The sequence below is a fragment of the Botrytis sinoallii genome (assembly GCF_014898435.1).
Source record: "Botrytis sinoallii strain Bc 23 chromosome Unknown BSIN_017, whole genome shotgun sequence".
NCBI lineage: Eukaryota > Fungi > Ascomycota > Leotiomycetes > Helotiales > Sclerotiniaceae > Botrytis > Botrytis sinoallii.
Window position 1 is genome coordinate 844,466 of NW_024066044.1, and position 12,097 is coordinate 856,562.

General features: G+C 40.2%; 4 protein-coding genes across 4 annotated transcripts; all 4 read right to left on the bottom strand.

Annotated features, from left to right (window-relative positions):
- Positions 1-1,708: 1,708 nt before the first annotated feature.
- Positions 1,709-2,813, bottom strand: EAF02_008933 (uncharacterized protein; the record flags this gene model as incomplete). The annotated part of the gene is made up of 2 exons (XM_038904981.1): positions 1,709-2,048; positions 2,203-2,813. The coding sequence occupies 2 exons, from the start codon at positions 2,811-2,813 to the stop codon at positions 1,709-1,711; spliced, it is 951 nt and encodes a 316-aa protein (XP_038755391.1).
- A 2,929-nt stretch (positions 2,814-5,742) lies between these two features.
- Positions 5,743-6,132, bottom strand: EAF02_008934 (uncharacterized protein; the record flags this gene model as incomplete). Its single annotated transcript, XM_038904982.1, has 1 exon — positions 5,743-6,132. The coding sequence occupies one exon, from the start codon at positions 6,130-6,132 to the stop codon at positions 5,743-5,745; it is 390 nt and encodes a 129-aa protein (XP_038755392.1).
- A 1,759-nt stretch (positions 6,133-7,891) lies between these two features.
- Positions 7,892-10,031, bottom strand: EAF02_008935 (uncharacterized protein; the record flags this gene model as incomplete). Its single annotated transcript, XM_038904983.1, has 7 exons — positions 7,892-8,019; positions 8,101-8,485; positions 8,539-8,688; positions 8,890-9,047; positions 9,188-9,533; positions 9,587-9,727; positions 9,774-10,031. The coding sequence occupies 7 exons, from the start codon at positions 10,029-10,031 to the stop codon at positions 7,892-7,894; spliced, it is 1,566 nt and encodes a 521-aa protein (XP_038755393.1).
- A 605-nt stretch (positions 10,032-10,636) lies between these two features.
- On the bottom strand, positions 10,637-11,790 carry EAF02_008936 (uncharacterized protein; the record flags this gene model as incomplete). Its single annotated transcript, XM_038904984.1, has 4 exons — positions 10,637-10,795; positions 10,848-11,325; positions 11,384-11,641; positions 11,711-11,790. The coding sequence occupies 4 exons, from the start codon at positions 11,788-11,790 to the stop codon at positions 10,637-10,639; spliced, it is 975 nt and encodes a 324-aa protein (XP_038755394.1).
- Between the last annotated feature and the right edge of the window lie 307 nt (positions 11,791-12,097).

Sequence of the window (12,097 nt, forward strand, 5' to 3'; positions counted from 1 at the left end):
ACATACATACATACATGCATGCATGCGTAAATACATATATTAGAAAATCCAACACAAGAACATCAAGTATTCTAATAAAATCTTCAATTTATATACCTACCTACATACCTACCTATTTATTCAATCATCCATTCCGGTTTGAAGATTCGGGGGTTAGTGTTTGTGTTTTAGTTTTTAGTTTGGAGATTGGGAAATTGGAGATCGAGGAAAAGCTATACAGCGGAGATGAGAATCAGGATGAGGATGAGAGAGAGAGGAAAAATCACCAGAGGGAGGGACTCAAGGGAGGGAATTTCGTCGTCATTTTTCATTTTCATTTTCATTTTCATTTTCATTTTCATTTTCATTTTCATTTTCATTTTCATTTTCATTTTCATTTTCATTTTCATTTTCATTTTCATTTTCATTTTCATTTTCATTTCATTTTCATTTTCATTTTCATTTTCATTTTCATTTTCATTTTCATTTTCATTTTCATTTTCATTTTCATTTTCATTTTCATTTTCATTTTCATATCTCTATTTTGTATCTCTAATTTGTATCTCTATTTTTGTTTCTCGGGGCGAGTCTTTCGAAATATAATATAGAGGAGATGAAATGAAGGAAATCTTGAATATTCATCTTATATCTAGATACTATCTTTTCTCTATCTCTAAGTTTTTAGTTTAATTAGTATTAATTTAGTTTTTTCTTTCTTTTCTGTCTTTTTCTTTCTTTTTCTTTCTTTTTCTTTCTTTTTCTTTCTTTTTCTTTCTTTTTCTTTCTTTTTCTTTCTTTTTCTTTCTTTTTTCTTCTTTTTCTTTCTTTTCCTTTTTTTTCTTTCTTTTTCTTGTCTTTGTTCTTTCTTTTTCTATTTTTTCGATTTGATTTTAGAGATATCTATATATATATATTTATACTTATCTTGAATCATTTGATTTTGATTTTGATTGAATTGCGTTTAGATTCTACATAAATATAAACATATATTATTTTTATCTTTCTACATCTTTATCTCTATTCTCCTATACATAATATACATATATATATATACAAATATATTAACTACATGTAATAAGAAATATCATCTTTATCTTCCTATATCTTTATCTAAATCTTTCTATAAATATACATATATATACATATATACGAATACATATACAAGTATACACATACAAATATATATATATATAAATATATATAAACGATTCAACCCAACAGCAAACTTCATCTTCGAGAATTTAGCAAGAAAGGAGGTTCTCAAGAAATTCATTTCAATCTCAATCTCCAATCTCCAATACACAAAAACAGAAACAAAAACAAAAACAGATATCAATCAACAATTCGCAAAATATCATTCTTAAAAGGAAAGAAAATTTAGTCCTATGAGATATTCGGTTTATTCATGATTTAGATTTTAGATTTTGTATTTATTTATTTATTCATTTCTATGTGTCTGAGGGGTTTCTTTTCTATAGTTCTATTAATTTATATGCATGTCTGTCTGTTTGCCTGCCTGCCTGCTTGCCTGTTTGCTTGCTTGCAATCGTTCTAAGGGTGTCGAATGTACAGTAAGTCCATTCATTCATTCAATTGAAAAACACCGGCGTGTAAGTCATGCCTACCATATGATATCATATACACAACCCCATTTCCATCTTCTTAATTGGCATCTGATTGCATCTAATCCCATCTCATCCCCAAACAAATCTCACCTCCCACTCCCCCCTCACAACAACCACCACCCCACAACCGCTCCCAAAATCCCCACCCAGCACCCACCCATCTGCATTATTCTCCCCGCGGCACTCTTCTCCGGCACATTCCCCGTCGCCTTCCCGCCCAAATACCAACTCCCAATATCCGTCAACTGCCCATCCTGATCCAGCATCGTCGCATTATATCCCACATTACTAACGCTGGATCTAAACGATCCAAAATACGAGTAGCGATCTACGTATGAGAGACGATCGAAATATTCGGCAGAGGTGTTGAAGAAATCTTGGGTGGTGGGGAGAGGTTGGTCGTTGAGCGCGTATTCCGTGAGCCAGATGGATGTGTTGGGGTAGCTTTAAGGAGGGGAGTGTTAGTATGTGTTGTGTGTGTTGGGGATAGAGATGTGACAGGATGGAATGAGAAAGTAAGGAATGGAAAAGGTCATAATATAAAGTGAGTGAGACAAGAGGGGCAACCAAAAAGAAAGAAAAGAAAAGAAAAACTCACGTCCCCCGTATCTCCCCCATAAAACTCGCCAATCCCTCAAAATTCCCATACCAATGCAACGGGATAAAATCCACCGTGCAATTTGTTCCCGCATCCGCACAGGCGCTGAAGAAATTACTCAGCCAAGTAATTCCCCTCGGAGAACCCGTTACGGCAGGCGCTCCCGTTTTAATACCCAATGCGCGCAGCGGCTCGACTTGGCTGATCCAATTTGCAGCGGCAACCGAGGGGGAGATTGCCGATCCGCCCGTCGAGGAAGTTCCATCGGGTTCATTGTAGGTGAGAACGTGGGTGATATTGCGGCCGGTTGCCACGAGTGATTTTATGTCGGTGAGGAAGGTAGTCGAGGTACCCCAGAGCATAGGGACAAATTCAAAATCTTCTTGCGTGGCGTTGGAGTAGGCGGGGGAGGCGGCAATGCCGTAGTTGTAGTACCATGAGAGATCGGAGCCAGGCTGTACCCAGACTTGGTTATCGTTGGGATATTTGGAATTGGGAACGAACACGAGACCTCGTTTAGATGATGAACCAACGGTGTTATCATCGTCGGCGGCATAGACGCTAGTTATATAGCTTGTGATTGCTAGGAGAAGAGTAGTGCTGAGGTGCATTGTGATGATTGTATGGTTATCGGATGATTTGCTTGTTTGATCGAGTATATATATTGAGCCTCGTTCAACTGACCGTCCTTCAAATTGAAGTATTAAATGTAAATATTAAAATAATTGAAACAACAAGAATACTGTATATTCTCGAATGATGATAATGAAATCCATAAACCCCCAAAAATCAAGATATCTTCACGATGCACCTTCTTGCTAGGGTCAAAACAAGGCACAGATAGATACCAAGTGTATCAAATGAATGTAGATATGAAGAATATATCGATAACAATTCAATTATATTCGTCTTTGCAACAGCACAAATGAACATGAACAGAAAGAAGAAAAGAAGAAAAGAAGAAAAGAAGAACAAGAGATAAAAAGACAGAAGATAGAAAGAAATACCCACAGGACATCTATAAGGTAGTATTTCACTATCTCCAGCTTGAAAAAGCGAGCTATCTACTAGATAGCTTCCCAATCTTCTCTTCATCCGAAGCTACCTTAGCTTGGTATTTTTCCTCTCTCTCCGTCGTACCATTCGCATATATTGATTCGAAATCATGCAGGAACATTTGAATGGTTGGATGAAAAGAAATGGAGAGTTGCTGAGTTAAGAAAATGATAAGTGCACGGTCCTGCCTCGGTTCTCTCGATTTTTGTTAGTGACAGCGCTAAGATACTTTGGATCTATTTTCAGTTCATGAACTTTTGACATGCTTGCTTGGAGACGGGAGAGCGACATTGGATTTTATTGGATTTGATATGGTTTTATATATATATATTTAGGTGAGTGATTATATTGTTTATATACTAGGCATTTTATATGGAATGGTGGAGTACTTTGTATGATGAGAAGTTTCTTATCTTGAAAATGTTATATATATTCACGTGATATTCTAAGACATCTACCTACCTAGGTATCTATCTACTTACTATATATATATACATATACACATACATATATACACACATGTATATACTACATTCCCTTCCCTTCAGCTCATATGCTGACCTCCTCCAGACCCAATATTCCGAAACCCGGGAAATACACTCGTTACACCCAAGTGCAGAATGAACACCACACCGGACCACCAGTGACACAGAACAGAGCACAAAAGCCATCCCAACAATTACCCACCATATCATCTCCCTAACCCCGTATTCCATATCCCAAGAACCAAGAACCTTGTCTCACAGAACCAAAGCACCGCACCACACCAGTGACACCACACCAGTGACACCACACCAGTGACACCACACCACACGACACCAAAACACCAAGAACCATTCTCGAGCCATTCAATTCTAGCACAGACTACCAATCCAACCACCAATCCAGTCTCCAATCTCCAACATCACTACTGCAGGAACAAAGCACTAATCCATTCCATCTCATCTCAATACCTACACTACCAGTAAGTACACCATCCTCTAGTTTCCCTCCTAATAAACTAAAATAAACTTCCTACCTGCATTTACGCCAATTTAATAGACGCTCCAATTCTCATCTACATTCCCATCGCCATCGCTAATTTTTTCCCCCTACACACACATTACACACTACATACTCCTCACAACTTACTTAGAAAGCGTGGCACCTTACTATCTAAGTACCTACTAAAGGTACACATCACCAGAAAAAAAAAACTCAGCCTATCGTAGAAGGTAGAAGGAATCCCAAACTAAATAAATCACAGCGAATACGCACACTATCGAAGTATCAAAGTCGTCGAATTCTTGCATTCTGCGTCTCATTGGGGGGGGGGTATTCGGATTTGATTTGATTTGATTTGATCTGTATTAAATTAGTCTACTCTACTCTGATATAATTTGATGTGATTAGAACGATAGATTATTAGAGTAGGTAGATGATCTGATTAAAACGATAGGTATCTAGCTAGGTAACAAGAGTCGAATTTGGCAAGTTAGAGAAAAAGACCAAGTTCTCACGAATGGTCTTGAACGATTGAGATGCGAGACTTGTAGTCGATGATACCTATCTAGATAAATTTATCATCAATTGATATACAACTAGTATCGAGTTAACTTAAGATCTTACCTACATGGGAATTCATGAGCAAGGTGTTCATACTATAGATACTACCAAACCTACACATATGATTTGAAATATGAAAATTAATCCAACTCTATAGATAGATAGATAGATATCTAGGTACAAGGTTATACTGTGTACTGTACTGTACGTACCCAGATCAGAGAAATGAAATGGATAGTTTGATTGGGAATCGAAAAGTAATCTTATTATCTACATACGAATGAAAGTGATAATTGGTATAGCTAGATGATATTTATCTACGGAGTATCGATTGTCTAATGTTCATAGGTATGTTGATTATAAATTCGTTCTCATCCACCCATTCATTCATTCATTTCTACTTTCCCGAATCACAATTACAATACTCTTTGATATATTTATTCATACTCCGTAATTTACTTTCCCATGCCATAGGCAGATATTCATCATCATCTTTCTTTCAATGATATATAACCTTACATATTCATATCCATATACCGAGATAGATACATAGTAAGCCGATCTCCCTAACCCTCAATGAACAATAAAATGTAGGAACTGTAACAAAGACGGTATGCACAACATCTATCCCACGCATCGCAACACCCTATCTAAGGTTATCTACCCATCATAAGCATGGGAAGCACCGTATCGTTCTAGCTTAAGAGCAATCGTGTGAGATATGCTTCGTCGAAGCGGAAAGGGTATCGGGCGAATGCAGGTGAATGCAGATAATGGGGAAATCCACGGATTCGACAGAAAACGTGTTTGTTCCTAGTACTTACCTGCCTCTCCATCGATTTTTCCTCACAAGGTTATTATGTAGCACCGACTGATTCCGCAGAGGTTGTCCCTCCTCGCTTGTAAGATCCCCTCCTTTACTCTTAACCTCATTGGAGATTAAAACCCCAAATGACCCAGCAAATCCGTAAGCGTCTTCTCTTCCATCCTTCTCAATGCCATTCTCTGGTTCTCATCTCGATTCATATTCAAAAAATCTTCATTAGCCAATCCCCACGGTACCAAGGCATCCAAGAGTTGATCATGATTCGCTAGGATATCAATGCCAGGAATGTTGCTTGGTCGCTTCACATCTATCTTCTGCAGTGCTTCCTCCCACGCCTGGGCAACTTCCCAATCAATAGCTGGATCATTGTGTGAAGATAGTTGACTTGGAAGAGGTGAGAGAAATACACCTGTGAGTTTGAAAGTGCGGAGGACCTCTGCTTCTTTGTCCCCTGACCAATCCAGAAACTGGCTGCCGCTGCTGCCAAACGATTGCGAACTCATATGCCGGGTGCAAGATACTAGCAAAGTCGTAGTCGAGGAGTGCAGTGGTACGATATGTCGCAGGATCATAAAGCAGATTTTCAGGGACTGCAGTCGTTGTATGATGGACTTTTCTTGCTTCATAGGTACAATGGATAATTGTACCGGTAGTCCCTTCTCAATAAAAGCGTCAATACGCTTTCAAGCCTCATCTCCTTTCTAACCCTGAAGATACGGATTCGCGTCTGCCTTTGCAAGCGCCGCTTTCAAACAATCCCTCCAAAACTTTTCCAACCCATCCCAAGGTCCAGCACCAACACTTATCAAAGGCGCACTCACGACCACACCCCTATCATCAATCAAAATCCGCACCTCCGAAACCACGAATACTTTCAGAAAGCGAATAATCCTGCAGCGCTTCCACAAACCACGTCATTTGTTCCAGAATCACTTTCTTCCGCCATGGCCAAGCGACATCGCTTCAAAGGTCTCGGCCAACAACTCCCCAAGCATCCGCTCCTGTTAAATCCAGCCTGCGTGATGGCGACTCGCGCGGCCCCTGCCGAAAATCCGGGGGACAACAGCGGGATTGATATGACGTAGAGCATCTCGTGCAAGACTGAGAATCGCAACTTCGTTTTGCACTCGTGTTTCTTGATGCATGTCTTCCGCGTCTGGATTGCTGAGACGCATAACAAATTCTCTCGTTCCTGCGGGAATGTCGTGGCATCCTGGCTACTGAAGTCCCGAGGTGTCATGAGGAAGCAGGAGATGATAGATGAAGTTGTTGTATTTGAATGAGTGATTGTTTTTATATTGTACCGACGTGATCTTGATTAGGTGTAGTTCCTGAAAATAGTCATCCATTTAGTAATCAGATATAGATGGAAAAGATGCTCTAAAGTAATTTATAACAGATAGGCTTAGATACAAAAATTATTATATAACATACATTACTTGGGAAATACAAAGAATCTACAAGTACCTGTTCGATATACTTAAAACGCGACTCATAGTTGGCGTGGTTGTGGTTTAAGGTTACCGCCATATGGATTAAAATTAATCTAACCTTGGGATATGTAGCTTGTAGGGTGAAAAACTTATGCTTCAGGTGATTTTTTTAGAAATATTGTAGACAAACAGAGAGGGGTTGAGTCCTGTACAACTTTACGAATATTGGCGTCTGTCTGGGATCATGTATGCTTCATTTATCATGATAGTTGAGTATTTGTCGACGTATGCGAGTGGGAAGTTGAAGTGCTTAGTCAGACTGTATATATATATTTTTGGAATTCATCAATCTTTTTAATTACCTGAAGCGCTATATAGTGCTTCTTCTAGTCTGAGGAAAGATTTTTGGAAAGCATCTGTAAGGTTTTGGGAGAGGTAAGGTGTGAATAGATTTCCTCCACCATCTGAAGGAAAACCAAGTACTGATAAACTTACTAGGTAGATGTCAACCACTCTATTATCAAGATACACAAATAACAAAAGTACACATGTAGCCAATTATCGAGCTTGAAATTAGTATTTTGATTTAATATCTGAATCTTCCAGGTGGGAGAAGCCTTCATGAAGTGCTCGCTCTCCCTCAATGCTCTACTTTTTCTATGCACTCAGGTTTATAATGCATCTACTATCTAGGGAATAGATAGAACAGATGCTAAAAATAATGAAAGCAATCAAAAACGACAATATCGACTTATTTTCTACCTAACTACTTCCCTACCCACCTACCTACCCCTCCAATCAATCTCAACACAAATAACTAGCCATTCAATCAAGATACAATTTTATTCCCCAACAATCTCCCAATCTCCTCTGCAATTTCAATGATTCTCTCTTCAGTCAATTTCCTCCCAATAATCTGCACAGCAACTGGTGCTCCGTGATATGCTTCCGGATCATCTATTCACACATTAGTAAACCACTTCTGTGACCACAACAAATCCCCCCCTCCCCCCAAAAAAGAAAAGAAATAAGACTTACATTCACCCTGCACCACTCCATCCACCTCACTCAACCCCTCATACCCCTCCTTCCTCCCATCCACCTCCTTGTCCGCAAACAACACTGGCACCACCACACTCGTGAAATCCAACAAATTGATCACATTCGTATACCCATAATACACAAACCGATCATGACGAATCGCCGCCGTCGCCGCTACAGGCGCAACAATCGCATCGATTTCCCTACCGAGTTTTTCTTCCATGAGTCGAAATTGCTCGAGGTATTCGCATTGGTATGCCCATCTTTGGAGATTGATGTCCCAGAGTTCGTTGAGGGAGAGAGGGGCGTCGGTTGTGTTTGCAATGTCGGCTATGTTGGGGATAGGAGGCTCGCCGGATGCGGAAAGGTCGGTGCGAATATCCTTGGAGTTGTTTAGTAAGTAGATCGATGGGGGGCTTTTCATGATTTTCTTACCTTTCCAGCATCTGAACTGTATATTTTGTTGAGGAGATCTTGAGCATGGTCATGCTTGTAGGGCTTCCATTCGAAGACTTGATGCCCATTTTGTTTCAGAGTATCGACTACTTTTTTGATTCCACGAAGAATTGGAGGATGAGGTAGCACCTAAGTACTTGGTTAGCATTTCATCGATCATAAGTATTTCTTCTGTCCGAAAAGGGCGATTAAACACTTCCACCCAGCTGTGTTTACTTGAGGTCTCATCGTTACCGCAGTCATAGCCGGATATCAAACTTATCCTCATTCCATATAGCAAATGAACTGCGAGAAAAATGCCGAGGGCCTTGAAATGAATTTGACACATACTTTACCATCAAAATCATAGTATCCAATCGTCAAGCCACCATCCGAAATTCTAGACTTTATAACATTGGCTTCTGATTGCCTCCATGGCATAGGAACAACTTTAGCATCAAATTTCCAAGGTTCTTCCGCTAGAACGGATTCCACAAACAATCGCATATCTACGCAAATCAATTACTCGAACACGAAGAATATAAAAAAAAAGTTTGAGGAAGTTTAACATACCTGCAAACTGAATGTGTGATGGGACCACAAACACTATGCAGAGTTTCCTGACCCTCCATACTATTTGCCATCTTACCATAAGGAAGACGGCCATGACTTGGACGTAAGCCATACAAGAAATTGAATGCCGCTGGTACACGAATAGAGCCACCGATATCAGTCCCAACACCAATGATTCCACCTCGGAAAGCAATGTTTGCACCTTCACCACCTGATGAACCACCGCACGACCAATTTTTATTATAAGGATTCACTGTTCTCCCGATAATATTATTGATCGTTTCACAGCACATCAAACTTTGGGGCACACTGGTTTTCATGTAAAAGACGGCCCCGGCTTTGAGTAAAAGCTTCACGAGGATTGAGTTGTCATCTTCGTATTTGCCAAGCCATGAGACATATCCCATGGATGTCTCCAGACCCTGATGAACACAGAATAAGCAGGAAATTTGTAATAGATTCGTAATCTACTCACCTTAATTCTGAATTGATCCTTCAAAGAGATTGGTAGACCATGAAGTGGACCAATTGTTTTTCCCGTTTTCTTATAGTGCTCATCCAATTCCTTAGCACGTGCAAGAGCCATCTCAGGAAAGAATTCGAGAGCACAGTTTAGCTTGAAATCATTAACATGGCTCATATTGTATCCGTAAACTACTCACAAGTTGATGGGCTAGAGCAGCTCTTTTACAAAATGCCGTTGTTACTTCAACGGAAGTCAATTCACCCTTTGCCATCTTGGCTACAAGATCAGTAGCTGATGAGTTTGTGATGGAAATCTCGTCAGTAGACATCACATCACCAATATTAGTATACTCCATCACATTATCCTCGGTAGGCTGGGATTTCAAACGCCATTCCGGAGGAATACTGGCGTCGATCCGATCTTTCTTATCTTTTGCAATCTCTTGCCAAGACATGTTGCTTCGATTGACAGAACTAAATTGCGGTTGATATTTGAAGTGGTCGAGATCTCTAGAGGTCCTGGGAGGGAGAGTGAGATCTGATCTGAAAGAGTGGCAGAAAGAACAAGAGGATAGCACGACGGTATCTGATAGTGGGGTTAATGTACCTAGTACGGAGTATGTTGTAGCCGTGTAGGGCTCGAAATAGTGGATGTTTTGTGTGTGGGGAAGCTGCCATAAGGTTATTGGTATCTGCAGACCAGGTTCAGGCATTGACTAATGAAGCGCGGCAAATTTTGATATGAACAAGCGCATGATACTCAGGGGCATCGGAAGCAATGTTCCATGCAAAGGACAATACATGCAAAGTCTCATGAGCTCGATACAGGTTCCGAAGATGTAGGACACATAATACAATAAGATCTAGTAGAGAACCATAACCTATTAAAAAGACTTGGGTTAAATGTCTAAAAGAGCATGTAAAATAGAATACAGCGGGGGAACCAGGTACCAAAGATCTCAAGCAAATCATTTATGGATAACATCAGAAACTCTCAGAATGGAAAGAATCTAGGATATGGAGCAACTTATTACGAACGACAATATTCCTGGGCCCTCATCTAATTAGATGTAGAAGTTCGAGCTGAAGGGCGAGGTGTTTTTCTTGAGGACCCCGACTCGGACAATAATGGTGTACTCTCAACAGTAGTTCCACCTTCGTCATCTGTATCATGTTCTCGCGAGCCTGCAATATACCCAACGATACATCTTCCATTGGACTGCTTAACGTTAGTGAGTGTTTTTGAACCAACGGATAATGATTTCACTTACAGCTCCACCCTCATCACTCTGTCTCTCCCTTCTAGCTTTTAGTTCGAAAGATATTCCCATAACCAACAAGCATCCTTGTAAACACCCTGTGATCAAGAACACACCCCATGTGCTCCAACCACCAGCTCCTAATCTAGCAAAGAGACTCATGGACCAAACAAAGCTGCCAGGAGTTTGAATACACATCATTGGTATACTTAAGCTTCCAATATGACCAAGATTGTATGTCAACCAGATTTGAGGTATATATTGGATACCTGCAAGAATCGTAGCTATAATACCCAATGTATTGGCCCATACTCCAAGTGCATTAGGATGAGCGAGTGCCAATGATGCACTGACAACGATAGTAACGAATCCATGGAAGAGACAAACCAAAGCTACCGTGACAGCCGTGCGCCATGTATGTTGTTGTTTATTATCATCGAGCGTAGGAAGGGTCGGAGTTCGCGGGAAGAATACCATGAAAAGGACTAATCTATATGAAATTGCTATTAGCATTTGATATCTTCATTGTGGATGATCGCGTTGCGTACATTACACTGAAGCAAAACCATTGAACCCCAACTTGGGCAATACCAAGTAATCCTGCGGCACATTCAAAGGTGCTAACAGTTTTGCAACATGCCACATCCGCGCGAGATGCTGGCAGGACTATTATGTTTGCAAAAGCGCATGTTCCAGATGTTGTACCGAGAAGAATAAAGAAGGGGGATATTCCCTCTGAGGTTTTGCGACTGATGATTCGATAATGTTTGAGGTAAGTAAGAAACGAGGATTCCATAAGAATAAAGCTGGTTAAGGTACATGAGTTAGCAAGTTACTATTATAAACAAACTTCAAAGTCTGGAGAAGCTTCTTACATAGATACTGCGAGATTGATGTAGCTCACATCTTGAAGCTTTTGGCAGCGGTCTGATAAGTCATCTGTGATAGACAACATGATGGTGAATTGTGAATTGTAAATGAGATGGTTGTATCTGCTAATGGATTATTAGAACATCCAAAGCTTGCTATTTTTATGGTGAATGAGTTCAGATCATTGGTGAGTAGTCGTGAATGTTGATGTTTATCTCGAAGTAAAGCTTTCAGAGAAATGCCATAGCTACCGGTACCCAGGTACATAATAAGGTACCAACAAACATGGATCATCAACACGCTCAGACACGGTTCTCCCATGCTATCAGCTGATAGGAAGGCGTGAAACACAGGGGTAGCTGTTTTATGCGGCCGCATCATTCCGTGATTAC